The 20,850-nt window shown below is 39.0% G+C and overlaps 2 protein-coding genes across 2 annotated transcripts; both read right to left on the bottom strand.

Annotated features, from left to right (window-relative positions):
- Window positions 1-1,568: 1,568 nt before the first annotated feature.
- LOC143877920 (proline-rich family protein) lies at window positions 1,569-9,600 on the bottom strand. Its single transcript, XM_077380236.1, has 3 exons — window positions 9,186-9,600; window positions 8,258-8,398; window positions 1,569-2,187 (listed from the first exon to the last, which is right to left on the bottom strand). The coding sequence occupies exons 1-3, from the start codon at window positions 9,357-9,359 to the stop codon at window positions 1,825-1,827; spliced, it is 678 nt and encodes a 225-aa protein (XP_077236351.1). The 5' UTR covers window positions 9,360-9,600; the 3' UTR covers window positions 1,569-1,824.
- A 944-nt stretch (window positions 9,601-10,544) lies between these two features.
- Window positions 10,545-19,395, bottom strand: LOC143877919 (E3 ubiquitin-protein ligase SPL2-like). The gene is made up of 6 exons (XM_077380235.1): window positions 19,278-19,395; window positions 16,058-16,159; window positions 14,847-15,017; window positions 14,588-14,706; window positions 13,665-13,784; window positions 10,545-11,038 (listed from the first exon to the last, which is right to left on the bottom strand). The coding sequence occupies exons 1-6, from the start codon at window positions 19,350-19,352 to the stop codon at window positions 10,756-10,758; spliced, it is 870 nt and encodes a 289-aa protein (XP_077236350.1). The 5' UTR covers window positions 19,353-19,395; the 3' UTR covers window positions 10,545-10,755.
- Between the last annotated feature and the right edge of the window lie 1,455 nt (window positions 19,396-20,850).

Raw genomic sequence — 20,850 nt, forward strand, 5'->3', positions numbered from 1 at the left:
TTCTGACATTGGATATTTGATTTGAAAGTTGAAACATCAGGAGGCTTAACAATAACAGTCTTTTAGGAGAATTCCCTTTGTTTCCGAAGGATGCGGGGCAGGGCGGGGAGGGGAGGGGATTTTGTCCCCGAAGGATGCGGGGAGGGGAAGGGGAAGGGGATTAGATATTCCCCGCGGGGAGGGGAGGGGGATTCCCCACCATCCCCGCAAAGGGGAAGGGGAAGGGGAGGGGGAAAATTCCCCGCAGAGGGGAAGGGTTAAGGGACCCCAACATCCGGCCCCGACCCGCCCCGTTGCCAGCCCTAGTCCCAAAATATAATTTCATAGGCTGATCCTAGCCCTCCGATCTAAATAGAAACTACATCTTATGCAACCTCTATAGATTGTAGGGTTGTGATCGTCCTACGGAAATGATTTTTGGGGCACAACCTATTTAAATTGTGGCCCATCAAATGGATGGCTCAGATCATCCTACGGTATGGACGGTACACTTCATTTTCAAAAATATGGGTGGGGCCTAAATTGGTACGAACCACACCATAGGATGATCCAAACCATGGATGGCTTGGATCATCCTATGTTGTGGACGGTACGCTTCAATTTGAAAAAATATCGGTGGGGCCTACAATTGGGCCTTAATGTTACTACTGTATGACCAACTCCGTAGGATTATCCATACCATGGACGGCTTCGATCGTCCTATGTTGTGGAAGGGCCTTAATGTTACTTTCCGACCAACTCCATAGAATGATCCAAACCCTTCATTTGATGGGCCAGAATATAAATAGGATGTGCCCCAAAAATCATTTCCATAGGATGATCACAACCCTACAATCTATAGAGGTTGCATACGATGTAGTTTCTATTTAGATCGGAGGGCTAGGATCAGCCTATGGAAATTATATTTTGGGATGCAACCTATTTACGTTTATGGCCCATAAAATGGACGATTTGGATTATCCTATGATGTGGTATGGGCGGGGCCTACGTTGTTCAAAGATGGGCCCCACCAACTGTTCGTGTTGTGTGTCGAGAGAGAGAGAGAGATATCAGCGCCCTAAAATAAACCCAAGTAGCCGTTCCATATCAGGATAGCAAGCTAGGGTTTATTGTATCCTTAATCCTTGGATAGACTTGGTAGCCACTGTTCATGTCGACTTCTGTAGTTGGATAAAATACAGGTAGAAGAAAACTATACAAAAAAATCATAGACATTTCATGAAAACCTTATCCGGGCGGGATACCCAATCTCATAAAGAGGCTCACCCACATATTGCTACAAGTTATTAGAATATTGTTAAATGAGGAATGATAGATACAAAAACGTTACCCCTTATAATATCTTGTGCAAAAATTTCATATTTTATCTTCATTACTACAATTTCTGTTTACAAACATGTTTATGCTTAGGGCATGAAAAAGGTCTCGATGTCGTTTTGTTTGTAATGCTGCTCTACTCTTGTATTAGAGAAGTGATACATTCGCCCTCTTTTCTTCCCCAGGTCACCCCCTCTAGTGTTTTTATGACTACTCTTTTTACACTACAAGGGGTCAAGGGGTCGAGCAGGGAAGAAAAGGGGGTGAATATGTCATTTCCCATGTATGATCATGCTTTGCATTTTTTTGTAACTGAACAAGTATGTAGGTTCTTCATACGCTGAACATTTTTATAGAATACAACATGCATATAATGCTTCACTTGCACTCGTGCATACAAAATTCGTAAGGGTCTGTTCAGTTGCTTTTCCGTGGAAAGGAAATCAAAATGATGCAGCAGGTGGAAAGGAGTTGTGGTAATTGGGGTTGTGATATAATTTGATCTGCTTAGGAACTGTTGCTCAATTCTGAACCAAGAGAAACCACCACGTTTGATTCAACCTCAATTTCAGAAACGCCAGGTGCAACACTTTCAGCTGATACGGTCGGAGAATTTTCACTCTCCGGTAATGAAGCTTCTACAATTTCAGATGGCTTAAATTTGTTGATATAATAACTGAGAGACGGCCCCGAGTACTCTGAGATCTGCATTTGAGGTGGATTCTTACTAACTTGGATAAGTATGGCAGAAGCTGCAGCAATGGAGATGAGTGCCACACCAGCAGCTATGGCTGCTGTGTTTTCGGCTCCTTCTGTTGAAGTGCCCGCGCTCCCTGAACTGATTGCACTCTCCGCTACATAAACTGATGGCTGTAGAATTGAATACCAGTTAAGATTCAGTTATTACAAACTTGAGAAACAGATAAACTAACAGATGATTTCAGTTTCATTTTGTATAAAAAAAAAAGAAGGAAAGATCGTGTGGTGCAACCGCAGTGTTATGATATGGGGAACCTATAATGCATTAGCATACTCAAATTGACCAATTTTGATCAATCAATCCTAACCATCTGATCACTATATTTCTAGCCTTATAATATGTACAGTCGTGATGAATTGAGTTTGATAATCGGTTGGGGACTCAACAATCTGTTGTCATAATCTAAAACAAACAGGGCCTCACTGAGGCTACTGATGGAGTTGTAGATCTTCGTAAGACCGTAACTCACACATGCATGAAAAAATATTTCCTAGTGTGTGAATAGACATTAAACATATACATATATACACAGAGGCGGAGCCAGCAAGGGGAATTGCCCCTCTGAAATTTCAAGATCTCTCTCTCCCCTCGGTAATCCGTTAAGTACGGACAAAAAATATGGATAAGGAGATATTTTTTGGATTTTGCACTTATAGTCCATTATATTTGCAAAAAGTACCCTGCCCACTTCTATGATGATCCAAACTGTTCATTTTCTGGGCTAAAAAGTAGTTTGGGTGTACCACGTAAATCACCCACATAGGATTATCTTAACCTTTTGATATGCAATGAGATTGCCCGTTGTATAAATTTCTATAGATCGAAAAGTTAGGATCATCCTATGGAGATGATCCAAACCGTTCATTTGTTGGCCGGAGCTAATTATGGTGTGGCCATCAAATGAATTGTTTGGATCATTCTATGAAGTGGGCCCATAGTACATTTTTGTAAAAGACTAGACTTCGCACAAACAACGTATAAAATCTCAGGAATTTTTGGGGTTTACAAAGCAGAAAGGGAACATTTTTTTTACGGGGCGTGGAGTTTATTAAATCACTAGCATACGTCGCCCTACTATGATGGGTGTAAAATAGTGTGCCGTCGTAATATGAATGGTAAGTAGTGGGCCCTACTACATCAAACTATGAGGCGAAGATTGTGAGCTCCACCTTATGCATAGGCTAGGGGAAGATGGTGGGCTCCAACATGCTATAACGACCATTCTCTGCCCCCTCTCGAGCAAATTTCTAGCTCCGCCCCTGTATATACATATAGATAGAGGAATGTTTCAATAGGGCTCAACCTCATTGTAATACAATGTAGCCTGCCCACTATGGCCTTGATTGATATGAATCATCCACTTTGTAAGCCTTGCATTAGATCTCCTATTACCCAGAAGGTGTTTGTTACGGTCCTAAGTGTGGCCCGCCTAGGCATGGGACTAGGTTGGACCCAGCTTGGTATGGAAGTGGTTCAAAAAGGGCCTTGCATAACACGTTCCATCAGCACTCTGGAGCTTTTGGCGTATTGATAAGGTACCTAACATTTGGTATCAGAGCAGTCACCACATCCCGTGTTTGAGTCACGGAAGAGGCGACCTGTGGAAAGGGCTACCTAGAAAAAAGGCCAAAGTGAATGCCATCACAGAGTGGGCTGCCAAGGACGGGGGATGCGAAAGCATGGTGGAATATTACGGTCCTGAGTGGGGCCCATCTAGGTATGGGATTAGGTGGGACCCAGTCTGGATGGTTTAAAGGGCCTTGCCTTACGCTTTCCATTAGCTTTGGAGTTTTGGCATATTGATAAGGTACCTAACAGTGTGTTACGGTCCTAAGTGGGGGCCCGCCTAGGTATGGGACTGGGTGGGACCCAGCCTGGTATGGGACAGGTTTAAAGGGCCTTGCCTAACGCGTTCCATCAGCTCTGGAGCTTTTGGCGTATTGGTAAGGTACCTAACATTTGGTATCAGAGCAATCACCACGTCCCGTGTTCGAGTCACGGAAGGGGCGACCTGTGGAGAGGACTATCTGGTAAGGGCTACCTAGTAAAAAAAAAAAGCTTGAGTGAAAGCCGCCAGAGTAAAGTTGCCACAGAGTGGGCTACGCGGAAGGGGCGACTTGTGGAAAGGGCTACCTGGAAAAAAGGCTAGAGTGAAAGCCGTCACAAAGTTGGCCGCTGAGGACGGCGGATTCGGAAGCATGGTGGTATGTTACGGTCTTAAGTGGGGGCCCGCCTAGGTATGGGACTGGGTGGGACCCAACCTGGTTTGGGACAGGTTTAAAAGGCCTTGCCTAACGTGTTCCGTCAGCTCTGGAGCTTTTGGCGTATCGGTAAGGTACCTAACACAGTGTTCCAATCATCCAATTCATACATCTAATAATGTGTTTTATGACATTGAACATATACGGTCAAAAACTACATACAGGGAAAAGGTCATATTTTTAATAAAGATAAAAATTATTATTATTATTATTTTGAATGGCAAAGATAACAATTATTATTAAGAACGAAAAGGATTACAGGTGCACATATGGGAGTAAAGAAAACTCCTTATAAAGGACAACACTGGAACGCCCGATTTGGCTAAAAAACCTGTCAGATCATTAGTGCTTCTAGGAACAAGCGAAAAGGATATAGCTATATCCACACTCAAATCTCTGATGTCATCGATAAACTTAGCTAGTCTCCATGGACCGTCTCAAATCCCTTTTGCCCAACGTAAACAATTGGAAGAGTCACTCTGTATTTCTAGGTCTCCATCCATCTGAATAACGAAAATGCACAAACTGTGATGAAGGCAAAAGGTCGTATTCAATGACAAGAATACACATTATTTAATTTTTGGGTCATGGGAGATCCAAAGCGAAGACACTCAGATGAACGCAGGACCCACTATGTTGTATTGAGCATGCCACATTGCATTACATTACAAAGAGGTCTTGCCCAATTCTAGCTAGGGGTGTGCATTATTCGGGTTTAACCGAATAACCGAACCGAACCGAATTGGTTCGGTTATTTCGGTTCGGTTTCGGTTTTGCATCTCCTCATAAATCGGTTTTCGGTTTCGGCTTCGGTTTCGATCAAAAATTATTTCGGATAACCGAAAAACCGAATTGTGGCAAGTAATATAGTAAGAGATTCAAACTCAAACGAAACGAGAGCGCCATTTACGTTCTCGAGGCGCCAGTGATGAGGCTAGTTAGACACCTGTCTATTATAAAATGATTTCTCACACGCGTAGCATGTAGCCATAAATTTAGAGAACGAGGACTAATAAGCGACCTTGCTTCTTACTAATATAGCGTATGTGCCCCAATGACTGTCGTTGAAGAGAGACTTTATGAATTATGACTTAATTGCCCTCTTCTATGGATGCATATTTCTTACTATGTTGTCGGAGAAATCACTTGATTTAAATGACGGTTCGGTACAGTGTGTTACACCCGTAATTTAATTTAAGATCAAGGGCAACATCTAAAGAGTTTATGTTATTGTGAGAGTAAATGATATATTCACCCCTTTTTCCAGGTGTAATATTATAAACGAAAGGGGCTGTCCCGAATAATAAAAAGGGGGTGAAGTGAATAACTTAAAACTTAAAAACTAAAGGCTAAAATTAGGGCTCTCTTCTTTTCTTTTATTTTATCTAAAAACTCAGAGAGAGCATGGGTTTTCTTCTTCTTCTTCTTCTCTCTCTCTCTCTCTCTCTCTCTCTCTCTCTCTCTCTCTCTCTGTTGTTGGTGCCTCCGTGGCTTCACCTCCGGCCACCTCTCCACGGTAAGAGTTTAAGATCCTCTCCCTTATTTTCGTCTTTTTTTTTCTTTCTTTATCTTTCTCATTTTAGGGTTTTGATGTCTCTCCCCTCTTTCAGTCTTTGTTTTGGGAATTTCTCTGGTTTTGGTCCGAGAAATCCAATCCCGCAGATCCAGAAAGGTTCGAGAGCTCCATCAGAGGTATGGGTTCTTTTTCGTTTTTCCTTTTTTGCCTTTTTGTTACTTTTTTTCTGAAGCAATTTGAGAAGCTCAGAAAAATAAAAAACCAAAATGGGAAAGAGAAGACGAATCTGGGGCTTTTCTTCTAGGTCTCTCTCTCTTCTATATTTCTACTTGGCTGCAAAATCTAGGGTTTCTCTTCCAGGCCTTTCATTATTCTCACTATTCGGCTCTAACCGAACTAACCGAACAACCGAAATTATATTTCGGTTCGGTTAGCAAATAATTCGGTTCGGTTTCGGTTAGCAAAATTAGGTAACCGAAATATTTCGGTTCGGTTAATTTTGTTAAAATCGGTTCGGTTAAAACCGATTGAACACCCCTAATTCTAGCATTCCTCCACGTACATATAAACCTCCATGATCCGTTACTACACAAGTTAATAGCATACATTAGCCGATTGGTAGGGGCCAATCCAAACTTCAGACTGACAAAATTCACAAATGGCCTCTCATAGAAGTAGGTTACATGACAAAGGTGAGTGTTTATACTCCTCTGCTATCTTCTTCTTCTTTGCCTCTTCTAGCTTGTGTAGCACGTAGTTAAAAGCCGAGCTGGCTCACCTACTGTTGAAGCAATAATGAAATTCTTCAAAGAACCTGACGCTTATCTTTCCTAAGAACAGAACAACTCCAAAATCATGTCCTGGTCATCATCATTGTACCCGTGGCACAACTGTCAGATGATCCAGACTGCCCATCCAGCGGTCTGCACATGGAGAGCTAATGGAGGTTCCACTGTTTAAGCATCGAAACACTAGTGCTTGCTATGGTTCTATGTAGTGTTTAAAAAAGCATGGTTCTATATAATGTTTAAAAACTCCTTCACTCAATCATCTGCTTGACCTAGTCGAGTTAGTTTTACTTGGCCGAGCTCTCCTGAGTTTTGCCCTACCAAGTCAATCAAAGCTAGTTATCTAGGCCAAGTTCTCATCTGAGGCCGAGTTTTTAAACATTGGTTCTATAACAAAGAAAGGAAAAGACAGAGCAAAAACAAAGAAATAATAGATCCATGTTCTTAAACACTGGTTCTATAACAAACAAAGGAAAACACAGAGCACAAATGAAGAAACAATGGTTCACTAGGAAGATATAAAGATGGAACTATTAGCACATGGTCATCCTAGCACTTCCATGGTCAAAACACAGATCAGGTTTTAGGAGTCGGGACCAGAGGTACGGAACTAATGATTCTAATGAAAAATGATGCATCAATAAGCTAGTCCAGAAGTTGAAATCCTTGTCCATTACATTCTCCAAATGTTTTCAGTTACAAATAATCTAGTCATTCCCTTGATGAATGAAATGCAGCTCTGTGAGAAATTCCAGTATGACTGCATAATTCTCATGTTTCTCTGAAACCACACCAACTTAACGACTCATGCGTTGTGTTAGGATTCGTCTCATGGAAGTGCTATGTGATCTCCATATTCGGAAAGGAACCAAAAGAAAGTGATTTTTAGGCTAATTTTTACACTAGTAAGTTCCAAAACCGGCCTCATTGGCTCGTGGAGAGTACTATTAGTTGTCCAAGTCCTAGTTTCAGGGATTATATTATGTGTCAGAAGGCAAAAGCGACATTTAGAACTGGCAATTTCGCTTCCAATGACAAGACCATTGATTTATCTTTGCACATTTGGAATGACTTTGGTCTATTCGAGCTATAATCAAATACGATTGCATTTTCTTTTTATTCAATTTGTTTCACACCGATCCACTCTTACACCCTTTTCTTACGTCTAAAACCACATGTTGGAGAATCTGGCTCAGTTGGATCTATAAATCACCTAGAATAGTTTCTAGTTGGACTCTGCAAGGAAGAAGTTGTTGACTAAGAATCACTTAACAGGGTCGAATTACATAACCAACCTGACATCCAGTTATTCTCAGGGCTAGTTAAAGTAATTTTCATCCTACTTATATCAAACGATTTAGCCGACAAACACGATATAGTGAAAATCTTCCTTCGTGAGATTAAATTTAGAATGTTAGCAGTTGTTTTGAGAATCCAAGGTGCTGCAAAATATTTACCCACATGATTCTACTAGCATTTTGTGATCTTATTCAATGGAGAGTTTATCAGAATCACAACATTAAAACCCATATTATGGTACACTTGCTTTATTTTCCTAATTGTCACTAGTCCCAAACAATATATGATAGAAATTTAACCAGTTCAAGCTACTAACCTCAACAGAGTATATGTTTGTTTGTCCAGCAGTATCCTTCTCTACATAGCCTGTCCAGCCCTTTGTGCGTGGCCGTGGTGGGAAGGTCCCAACAACTTTCGTCCTTTCCCCAACTAACCATTCCATGCTCACCTTCCCTACCTATATTTGACACAAAAATCACACTCTTGCCTTCATATATTAGAATGCAAAACAAGATACTGTATGCTTGGATGTACACCCAAATTGAAATTTGCATGTATTAGAATGCAAAACAAGATACTGTCTGTTTGGGTGTACACCCAAATTGCAATTTTCATACACCCCAAAAACACCAAGATCGCAAACATCGGAACTAAAATGGAGGTGCAGACTTTCGAAAATCCAAGGAGGAACTAATTTGAAACAGTAAGAACTCACTTCAGACCTGTTTGATTTAGATTTTGAGAACCGATTGTGAGCCCAAACTGATTGTTGGACTCAAAATTAAATGTAAAATTGAGTCCAATAATCAGTTTTGGACTCGCAATCGGTTCTCAAAATCTAAAACAAACAAGGCCTTCAGAAAAACAACAGTGCAAATGCCTCAGATAATCAATTGCACAAAACACAAGAAGGCCGAACCCTCTGTAGAATGCTACAATGAGAAAATCTTCTATAAGTAACGAATATATTATTTTTTTACAAGAGAGCCTAACAACAAGAAAACCGACCCTTTAATTTTATTCTCAACTCAACTCAACAAGGCCTTTGTCCCAAACACCCTTTAATTTTATTGTGATAAAAAAAATAAGAAAACACAATTCAAATTTTAGGAAATAGGAAAGAAATATAAAGAGAGGATTTTACACATAAAAAATTCAAAAAAAAAAAAAAAAAAAGACCAAACAAAGGAGATGCAATTCAAAATCAAAGAAAAGGAGCAAAAATAGAAGGAATTTCATTTCACCTCCTTATCTGGAGCACATTCCTCCTTATTACAGTCAGATTCTTCTGAGCTGGAGGAAGCCCTGATTGAGAAAAGGTTATTATTTCCCTTTGTTTTTAGCAATTTTCTCGGGACTTTATAGGATGGGAACGCACAGCTGCTTGCAGAAATCATAGACTGAGAAGTACAGGCCATCGAAAATCAGTGAAAGTGATGAAATGGGTAGGCAATATAAATTCAGAAATCCAAGAAACTAATATAGGTTTTACTCTCTCTGCCTCTATAAAATCAGTGAAGGAGAAGAGATGGGTAGTAAAGATAATTACAGAAACCCAAGAAACTAAGGGCTCTCTCTGTTTTTCCCTTTTTGCCTTGTCTTTCTCCTGAAGGGGAGAGAGGTTGTGTTTGTATGGGATTGGTTTTTAATGGATTTTCTGCCAACTACGTGTCCACAGCTCCACACTGAAAAAATCTTTCAATTATCAATTTATCATGTGATACAAAGCCAAACTGTCTTCTGGGGTTTTATTTTGGGAAATGATATTTCCACTCCTCTCTCATTTGGCTTTTGCAAAAAATAAAAAATAATAATGGCTGTTTTCCGTTTTCCACCTCCTTTTGTTTGTCTTTTCTTGAAAATCAAAGTCATTTTCAGGAAAAGACAAACAATAGGAGTGTACATGCTGAGAAAAGGCGTGGGAATATCTATTTCCCTTTATTTTTAATTTTTTGGGTAGAAACAAATGATCCTAAACCTCCTAGTCGGACGCTATTCTTGCCGTTGGAATTATAATTAGAAATGATATTTGCACTCCCGTTGTTTTGGATTGGACTCGAGATAGATTATCAAAATCCAAAACAAACAGGCCCTTGGTGTGATTAAGACATTCTTCCAAGGGTCAGAAGCATAATTAAGTGGAGGCAAGCCACTCGCTCCACGATCCTAACAATTTATTTGATAGGCTTTTGCTACTGATCATCTGCCAAAATCCTTTATAAAGGCCACAAATTAGGGGCTTAGAATCATCTAATGTTGGAAATTTTGGTTCATAGCCCATCCATACGAGCCCTGACAGATAAATAGTTTGCAACATTGAACATGTGTGGCATACGTAATCTCATATAATGAAGCTTTTTAGGTAAGCTAGAACTGAACCCAGAAATTTTATGATTTCACCTTCCAATTTGAGATCTGAGCTTTGGGCTGTTGTTGATACATGGTGTGGGGCTCACTGGATGGAGAGCCCAAACCACAGTTCATGGAGCCAACTGTACAGTCGAGACATTGCGGCCGTTGGAATTCTAAACATTCGCTTTGGATTGATTAGATAACAAACTCGTACCATACATCCTGTTCCTCTATAAGTTGAAGCAGTATGTTATATACAACAACAAAAGAAAAGATAAAAAAAAGGCAGTAATGGGATTTACAAATCAAAAATGCCCCCTACAGAAATGGCTGGAAAAAAAAAAAAAATACCGCTATGCGAAGAAATGATCACAATCACCTGAATCAGCCCAACAGGGAGAGGCTCATGTGTAATGAATATATGATCATTCGGAAATTAAGAACGCCATCCTTATCGGTACTTTAAGAAGCATAAATCCTGATGGAAGTCCATATTGTTTGCCTACATATAGGGCACTTTGGGTCCGAGTCACGCTCTACTGATAAGGTACAGCTTGGGCAGCAAACAAGATGCCCACAGGGAACAAAAGCAAACTGCCTTCGCCTCATTAGACAGACAACACACAATTCACCATCTGGGACATCGCCGGACTCATTGTCGGCACTATTTTCAACAGTAGCATCATCCCTGTGTTCTTGAATGCGCTGTCTCTGATGTCTCCACTCTTTCCATCTACACCAGTTCCTGCATTCCCAACCAATGTTGTGATAAACAAAGCATGATTCTGTTGCTCCAAATGAAGCTACATAATGTCACTACAATTGAATCTGAAAATCAATGCTGCCAAAAATAGAGAGAGAGATTCCAAATGCCAATTAACACATGCTTGAGACGAGATTCGGCAAACTTAATGCTTGAAACAAGAGATTCGGGGAACTAAAGAGGCTGAAAAATTAAGGTCCATCACTTTTTTGTACTTCTTTTAAACATATGTGACTGTCAGTATGTCAGAGAATAGAAACATGAGAAAATCAGCCAAAGCACTGTCAAAGTACCCAAATCATAGTTGATCTGTGAATACATTGGTTGTTATTTAATAGCAGGAATATTCACACACCTCTTCTTCCCATCAACAACTATGTCATATGTCTCCCATAATTCTAACAAGACTACTTGTAACTCAAAAAGATTTTGTACAGCTGCTAAATAAGAGTCTTTATCATTTTCAAATCTAGAAATTTCAAGTTCAATAAACAAAACAGCTAAAAAATTAATCTCTATATTTATTAACTATAGACGTAATTTTAGATAATTCAATACTATAAATGTTTTTTAGGCACTCCCTCTTCCAGAATTTTTGAAAACCGTTGACTCCTGGCTCTGCTTCATGTAACCAACGGACAACATAGAAAGAATACCTCGTGCAACCAATACAGCCATGCCAGCAACGTTTAAATTTCAGATCTAGACTGAGACATCACTCTGCAAGTGCTCATGGTAAAATAAAGATAGGAAGATCATTTTGAAGCAGTATGTTAAGAACTTAAGTGATGCAAAAGTTAATGTATCAGCAGCCCAAAAATGCCATAAAGGCAAGGCCAACCACCACTAAGGTCGGTGGGTCATTATAGTCAAAAATCGAAACAGCTTGAAACAGAACAAACGCCAGAAATAAAAAATTTAAAAAAAAAAAACGAATGGACTGGTGATTCATTATCATTCCTGATATCCTAGTTTTGTTATTGACAGTTCATTAATAAATCTTAGAGTGCGTTTGGATTGCTGGAATTGTCATCCTATTCCAATTCCAGCACTTGGTTCTAATAAATAAATGGAATAAGGATGCAGAATGGAAACCAGGCAGCATAGATGGAGAAAAAATGCCGGAATCTGTTTCCTGCCCAAGAAGCAGTATTCTGATTCTCCCGGCCAGAATTGAATTTTTTATTTGATTTTTTTTCCATTCCATTTACAAGGGAATAGGAATAGGAACCAAAATAGGATGCTGATTCCAATTCCTGATTCTGGCGATCCAAACACACCCTTCAAGTTCATTCTCCTAATGTCTTCCAATTATCTTGGTGACAGCTTATCCAGACAGAAAATATCTTAGATATAATAGGCACAAAAATATAGGGTATTGAACTGCTGCAAAAAAAACTGGCCAATCAAAAGATCCACTTTTTTTTTTTTTACCACCGAGTTGGCACGGCTAAGTACTTGGTTGATGCGGTCAGTAATAGAGAGAGTTAAAAGGAGTTTTGATTGACTTTGTACAGCAAAACATGGACTCGGACAAGAACACAGCCAAGGTAAAAGGGAGCCAACTAAGGTGAGTCAACGATGACACGGGGGAGTTTTGAAACTATGTTGCTTTTAATCCTCTTGAAAGCGTTTTTTGGCATAAGATCTATGTATAAAAGGGCGGCCCAGTGCACGAGGCTCCCGCCATTGCGAGGTCTGGGGAGGGCTAGATGTACGCAGCCTTACTTCTGCTTTGCAGAGAGGCTGTTTCCGTGACTCGAACCTGTGACCACGAGGTCACAACGGAGCAACCTTACCGCTGTGCCAACCTTACCGCATAAGTTCTGTGTATGATACTGGAAAATGAAATTGCTCTTCCTAAATGCAGACCACAGACGTCTTGCAAGCAAATCAAAGATTTCATCGTAAACTAGCCATTCTCATCTGTGTAAACTGTAAACATTTGTACAAGTCTCAACTTATACATTTCAATACTTCCATCAGCATTGTGTTAAACATACATACCCATTAGCAACCAACTATGTTCTCACATGTTGAGTTTTGTGATATGTCATTAGACTCAGTTACAAAAATCCAGTTCTTATTTATTTGTGGTTCAACAAGAACTCCTGGCTCTGAAATTTAATCTACTTCATTTTACGAATAATTAGTATTCCAAGGGATTGGCTAGATGAGAGATGACTCTGTTAATGAGATATATGGCACAGCATCACCTGCTAGCACTGATATACAATGCGTGAAAGCTTTACCTGAATTATGCAGCATATTATGATCGTTCAAAAGATATAATGTGGGACTCACCTTACGACAAAAAGAAATGTTGGGATTTGTTTTCTTTTCTACATTTGTAGCAAAATTGGTGATTGTATGTATGAAGATCGTAAACAATGCTTACTCTAGAAAGCCTAGGCCACTCGTACTTGTAATTAACCTAACATCAAACTTCCTCAACCTTTTTCTTGATGGGCGAGCTTGGATCATACCACGACTTCATTCGTGCAACCATTATACTTCTATTTAGTATAATGATCCGATTTAGTTTTTTAACTCAATCTCATTACACGAGCAATTATTTCATTCTTCAATAGGAGCTACACTAGGGTACCTTGTGATAGCATAGCCCAATATACCAAATGACAATGTGCCGAGAAAAATGCCACTCCATAGCAAAACCTTAGTCCTAAAGGCAAGATCCCCAACCATTTGATCCCTTGTCATATCAGACCTGCATAAAGAACATGACCTCCAATTACTCCCCAAGCAGCATTATGACTTCCAACAAAACAAAGAATCAAAGGAATAGCATGACAGATGACCCTTTCGGCCAAAATAGCTTGGATAGAATGTGGGATAATATGTGGCATTTTTCAGAAGTATTTGAAGAGATCGACATATAGAGTCAGTTGATGAAGAGTGCAACATTTTTCATATCCATCAATAAGCTAATCACTTTTCTTATTTCTTTCCAAAAGATTTCAAGAAGATAATCCCTTGGCGGACCATTTAGCTAACTTGGAGTGTTATGTAATGATGTTGTGACATGGCATTTCATGCCCAAAATGTAGATTTTGTTTATGTTTTTAGGTTTCTGTAGTGGGATATTTTGTTGTTTCGGGGACTTATGCCTTTATCTTATTGAATTGATTCCGTGTTGTTTTCCTTTTTATCATTTTTCATAGTTCAAAAAATAGCTTGAATATAATGCAGGATAATGTGGCCTTTCTCATAAGTCTTTGGAGAGATGGAAGATAAAGAGCCTGTTTATGAAGTGTGTAACATTTCTCAATTCCATCATGAAGTATGTAACATTTCTCAATTCCATCAATAAGATAATCCTTTTTTTAATGGTTTCAAGAAGCTATTCGCTTGGCGGATCACTTAGCTAACTTGGAGTGTTATGTAATGATGTTGTGACATAATGATGTTGTGACCTGGCGTTTCATTCCCAACATATAGTTTTTTTTGTTTCTGTTTTTAGGGTTATGCACAAGAAACTGTGTTCAGGGGAAAGGGGTAAAAATAACTTACAAGAAATAGGGAAGGTCCTTGCAGGACTTTATCTCAGGAACTTCATCTTGAAATCTGCAAATGCCAACTGCAGTGATCTCCTTTCCAAGTGGAAGGATTTTTTCCTCATCCAACAGAACCTTTCAAAAATGGTGACGAAATGAAAATGTGAGGAAAGCCAATATTGCAGATTGAGAGCTTCAGGAGAAAACATGTAGAATAATTACTAAGATAAGTCTTTTCTTTAGGCCACGATCTTACTGGATATTCATGAACTTACTGGATACTCAAGACCAAACATAGCCTGCAGGAATGTGTATGGAGAGGCCTGAACAGGGCGCAACTGATGATAAACTGTTGTGAGAGGTAGAGGATGGACCGAGTCACTCAAGCTAACAACAACATAATTAGACCAAGGCCAATAGCCACCTCCAATGAGAATAAACGGGACCTAAAACGAATCAGAAAATTATCAGACACATTTTTATGCATTAAGATAGTCACCAAATCATGTGTGTGGTCTTCCGGGTGCCTGCATGCATCCCTAGGGAATAGTCCCGCCCTACAAAAAGTGGGGTGGGGATACCCTATGGCATCAAAAAAAATATATAGTCACCAAATCAACGGAAAGGGCACATGGTTTCTTTCAAGAATCATGGCATGTCCTGGAAGGTTAAAAACCATGAATATTAAACTTGGGTAGAACATTGTGACAACAAGATTTCCTGGAACAAGAGTTTATTTCCTGGTTTACAATAAAATCTTTAGAACCATTTGACTGGATATATTCAGCAAGAGATCCAACCAAATCAACTCGTCCCAATATTTGTACAAGAAATAGCGGAGGACCATAAATAATAGATGGAAATGTTCTATTTGTGATGCTCTGTCCTATAAGAAATTTATTAAAAGGAGCAAAAAAAGGTAAAAGCCAGTTAGAAATTAGAATCAAAGAACAAGTTTGTCCATAATGACATCAAACTGGAGGCACTTAGCATTAAACCTATATAAGCCCAAATTACGCCGACTGAGTAATTTCAGAGGTTCCAAATCCTGTAAGCAAAGATCAGTGTGCGACAGGTATCCTAAAAAATCACAAAGGAACATTTTGAAGGCATCTATAAACATATATCATTGCTAGTTTCTGCCCTACCATATGGTATCAAAGGAATTGGAAGAAATGCAAATTGCAATTGAAGAAGTAACAAGTCATTAACAAAATGAATACCACCCCATACAGCTTTATTCTGCAATAAAAAAAAGTATTCCAACCCAGACCAATTGTAAAGAGTAAAAAAATCTCTCATTTCCCTCATAAGGGAAATAGGAAAAAAGGAAAAAAATCAGAAATGAATCAATTAAAAGAACGAAGCAAAGGAATGACAAGATTATATTCCCATTACAAAGACAATCCTCACAAACAAGCAAATTAGACACCAAATCAGCACATGATTTTACTAACCTATGGAGATAAAGGTCATAAGAATTTACCGTTCTTAATGAGGAAGATTCTTGTTCTTTCCAGGATCTTGCAAATAGACTGTGCAGATCATAATTCGGGCTAAATAGGCCCCTCCATTCACTACATAAACACTTCAAAAAAAACACAAATTGTCAAACATATTCAGCATTTGTCAAAACTTTCCACAACGATACTATGACCATAAAATAACTCATAATAAATTTAGGGAAATGATATATCCGCCCCTTTTGATCACCAGGAACACCCCCTGTCAATGTTTATGGCAATCAGTGGCATTGAATTCTTCTGACATAAGTACAACAACCCCTCTTTAGTCATTGATACACTGACAGGGGGTGTTCCTGGTGATCAAAAGGGGTGGATATATCAGTTCCCTAAATTTATAAAGCAAAGAATTGTGTAAAGATAGGGAAACACATAAAAAACATAAAAGTTGGGAACTGGATCCCTTAATCAGAGTTGTAGCCCAACCTCCATAGAAGAAGAGAATAAAATGGAAACATAAATTAGGGCACGTCCACGATAACCAGTGAGGATTAAATCATAGGCACAAGCAGTAAGAAATGATAAACTACACAAACTTTGCATGAAACCAATTTCCCTACTTATATTCACAGGAAATTGAACAACAACTTCATATGAAGAGAACATAAGTTCAAAAGAGGCAAATTTTTCATATAAGAAGAATTTTCCTACTCATTTTCACAGGAAATTGAACAACAGCTTCATATGAAGAGAACATAATTTCAACAGAGAGACAAATTTCCCATATGAGAAGAGGAGAAGAATTTCTTGTAAATATAAGTAGTTGTATTGGTTTCATGCAAAGATTGTGTAGTTGAAGAATTTAATGCAAATATAATTAGTTGTATTGGTTTCATGCAAAGATTGTAAAGTTTCACATTTCTTATTGCTTGAACCTAATGAATTTGACCAGAAGATTAGTAAGTATATTTTCACTTCTCCATGAGAACAAGCTCTCTAAAAAGAGGTAGCATCCACGAAGATGTCAAAGATCTCCTAGAAAAACTAACACACCTGCAGTCTCATTTTCATGCTTCACCCTCCATATCATATTAACCCGTCATTCTCCAACCATAAGCAGTCTAGCAGAACAATAATGGATCGCCTTAGATCATGACTAATAGCCACTATGTCAGATGATGTGGACTCTACAATGCAAAATTCTCCCCCAAAGGCCCGCAAAATTTGGAAATCCTTATGGCAGGTAGCATAACAAATTATTAACTATGTTACTGGATACCTGAGTAACTAACTTCGTTCTCATAATGAAATGTTGGGATAAAGAAATATTAAATTGCGAGCATTAACATCTCTCCAAACGGATTCGAGTTAAGCGAGCTCCCCAATCTTCTTGCTTTTGGAAAACCTCGTGATGTTGGAACAAAAGCACGGAATGCCATTTCTCCCTCAATTCAAGAAAAGGAAAAAGCTTAACCATCTCGAACCTAATGAATCTCTTAATGCCTCAACCTCAAAATGATATGAAGATACCAGGTGGTTGTTCAACCACTACTGCCAAAGAGAAGTAGGATGCAACGAGTGTTTAACAATAGGTACCATCTTCAATGCACTCTGAGAAAGGTCCTACAGTTCTTGCAAGATAGAATGCATGCATAAGATTCATCACATGCCCAAACTGTTGGATAGTGATATAAAATCACTTGGCATTAACTTCTTTATTGAAGGGCATTCTTGGAGTGTGTTCTTTAAGCCCACTAAAGAAAGCTTTTATCTTTTGTTGGGGGATTATTCTAAAGAAGTGAGTTAGGGCTTTCCTCTATAAGAAAAGGGGTTTTCTTTCTCTCCAAGGGTTTTCTTCTTCTTCACTTGCGAGAGCTTGGATCCAAGGTTATTGGGTTTCTTTGGTGGTGTTTTCCGGCTTGTGAAGACATTGTAAAGTGAGAGTTGGGTTTTTGCTTGGGTTGAAAGAAGAGGGTGTTGGTGGGGTTTACACCATTGTTGGAGAGGTTAGGGTTTTTCACCCTTGTTGTAATTCCCCATCATTGTTAGTGAATTTATACTTTTCGGATTGCCTGTGGAGTAGGCCAAGTGCCGAACTACATAAATCTCTTGTGTCTCTTGTTTTCATTCTTTATTTCACTACATACTTGAATTGTTGCATACACTCGTTTGAGCTAATTCCATGGGTTGCCAGTAGACCCGGCAAACGGGTAACCCGAGCGGATACGGGTATGACCCGTGCGGGTACCGGAAAAAATACCCGCGATTCTACAGGTCACGGAGTTCCGTGAAAGCTTCTGTTGGAAAAAAAAAATCATTTTTTATGGCTAAACAACTGAATGTACCAACTAGGAATGTACCAAAAGTAAGAATGGCTTTGGGCTAGGGTTTCGTTTCGTGGCTGCTTGTCTCTCAGTAGAAAAAAAAAATGAATCGATACTTCTGTTGGAAACTAAAGAATGAAAAGTTGAAAAATAAAGAAAAAACATAACCCTTGTTTTGACGGGTAACCCGCGGGTACTAGGGCCAGACCTAGACCCACCAACTGGTCACGGGTACGGGCCGGGTGCAGGTATTTTTTTGGCAGGTAACAAATTTGGTACCCGTACCCACAAATTTTGCTACGGGCCGGGTGTACCCGCGGGTACGGGTACCATTTTGCTGGGTCTAGTTGCCGGAGGCTATTTCTCATTGTTTGTTTTGAGTAGTCTCCGATAACCCGATTTCTAGCAGCAGGTTCTTACCGCAGCAAAAATGGTAAAGCAATTTTTTCTGGTCATTGAACATGGATATTAGCCGACCCCAACTAATTTGGGACAAAGGCTTAGTTGAGTTGAGTATTGAACACGGATATTAGAATTGCAGATTTAAAGACAAGAAGGACATGAATGGTGTTCAGATGACTCCCTACCAATGAAAATCATCTCTCCAGGACAAGCTCAATAAACCAGAACCAATTGCGATCCCTACCATGTGTTGTCACAGTACTCAACAATCGAAACATCAACATCTTCCTCTCAGACCATGCATTCCCCAATCCATTACACATTTGCCGAAGTGAATACTCGAATTCACGATGAAATACACAAATTCAGCCTTTAAAGATCACTCATTGACCCACCTGCCTAATCCACTCAAATTTGTGTTTTTTATCTGTCATGATCATGTCCTAATAAAGCTCTGATGAAACTAGGGCAAAAAAAAAAGTAGAACAAATAGATAAACGATGTATAAATAAAATACCGTTTGGGTTCTCTGCACAGCAACGGCTTTCTCGCCAGACGCAGCTGATATGAGAACGTTGTCTTTAAAGCTCATCCAACGTCTATTGACGGCTGATTTGGACTGGACCTGACCACGAATAACGTAAAGTAAACATGATGCTATTGCTTGCCGTGGTATTAGATCCTCGATTTAAATTGAAGTATGTTAAATTTTGTTACTCTAAACTTTATACTTCGGATAAAGTTAGTGCACTCACTAATAGAGTAAGTGGAGCATTTCATCGTCTCTTTATGCATTACCAATCAATTTCCTCACCGCCCAGTACTAGTACAGTTCAGAATGTAAATGAGATGGAGGTTGTTGAATCGGAGTTTGTTGACTCGGAGTTTGTTGCATTCTTAAAAGAAGAGGAGAGTGAGGATGTAAAGTCTGAGGTGGATAGGTACTTGGAGGAAGGTTGTGAAAGTCAAGACCCAAAATTTGAAATATTGAATTGGTGGCAAGTGAATAGTTCTAGATACAAAATTCTTTCCCAAATAGCAAGAGATGTTCTAGCTATTCCCGTATCTACCGTTGCCTCGGAGTCGGCTTTCAGCACCGGAGGTCGTATTCTTGATCAGTTTCGCAGTTCTCTAACCCCTAAGTTAGTGGAGTGCTTGATTTGTGGGCAAGATTGGTTACGGGCTTCGCCACTTCCTATTGAAATAGAAGAAAAGCTAGATGAACTTGAAGAATTTGAATCAGGTAACATTTTATTTATTTATTTAATGTTAACTCAATTATTATGTTATAATTAATTGTTGGAAGCTCACACAATGTTTCATTCTTATCGAAATTTGATTTATATTGTACCTTTTCAGTTGATTGTACGGAATTTTCTTTGGATTGACCTTGAAAGTCGAAATGCCACTTCACTCATGTTTTTTATGGTAAATGACTTCAACATAACCATCTAAATCTAAATAATTTTATTGCTTAAAAAAGTTTATCTTGCAAAGTTGCAATATTTGATTTATTATTCAGATACTAATATACTAAATTTATGTTATTTTTCAGAATATCTATGGATTTGAGGAGGAAATGATGCAAAGAATTGTGAGATTGGACATTGGAGGATTGGATGGCATTTCTTTTTATGTTTTCCTCTTTTCTTTTTGGATCATGTGCATGTTTTTGGAGGCTTGGGACTTTGGAGGATGTTTGAACTTTGGAGGCTTGGGATGTTTAGATGCTATATCCTTCTATGGTTTCAACTTTAAACTTTGAACTTTGATGGCTTGGTATGTTTAGACTTTAGATGCTATGTTCTTTTAGGATACAACACTTTGATGGCTTGGGATGGTTTGTAAAAGGATGTTTAAAATCCTATTCATCTTGAATGTCTGTTGATTGCTTCCTTTTCCTCAGCATTATTTTGATTATCTTATTTGTGAGCTTGTCAGTGAAAAGAAATTAAAAGATAGAGTTCATTTCTCTTTGGTCTCTTGAATATTTTCCAGGTACTGAAGTAGGAGCCAAAGAGCATAAAAGCTATTCAGCATGAGAATGTATTTGTGATTTTTGCATATAAAGCTGTTGTTACTATTATACT

This window comes from Tasmannia lanceolata, unplaced genomic scaffold, assembly GCF_043159265.1.
Source record: "Tasmannia lanceolata isolate RefF3 unplaced genomic scaffold, GAP_Taslan_0.1 ptg000005l, whole genome shotgun sequence".
NCBI classification, from domain to species: Eukaryota; Viridiplantae; Streptophyta; class Magnoliopsida; order Canellales; family Winteraceae; genus Tasmannia; species Tasmannia lanceolata.

Bases quoted from the DNA above. Each gene is read 5' to 3' on its own strand.
- LOC143877920 (XM_077380236.1), bottom strand. From the start codon at position 9,359: ATGGCCTGTACTTCTCAGTCTATGATTTCTGCAAGCAGCTGTGCGTTC. The intron at 8,399-9,185 runs GTGAAATGAAAT...TGTCAAATATAG, and splicing joins AATGTGCTCCAGATAAGGAG to GTAGGGAAGGTGAGCATGGA. The intron at 2,188-8,257 runs GTTAGTAGCTTG...TCAATTCTACAG, and splicing joins CAAACATATACTCTGTTGAG to CCATCAGTTTATGTAGCGGA.
- LOC143877919 (XM_077380235.1), bottom strand. From the start codon at position 19,352: ATGAGCTTTAAAGACAACGTTCTCATATCAGCTGCGTCTGGCGAGAAA. The intron at 16,160-19,277 runs GTATTTTATTTA...TTTTTTTTGAAG, and splicing joins CTGTGCAGAGAACCCAAACG to TGTTTATGTAGTGAATGGAG. The intron at 13,785-14,587 runs GTAAGTTATTTT...TTCTTTATGCAG, and splicing joins AAGGACCTTCCCTATTTCTT to GTCTGATATGACAAGGGATC.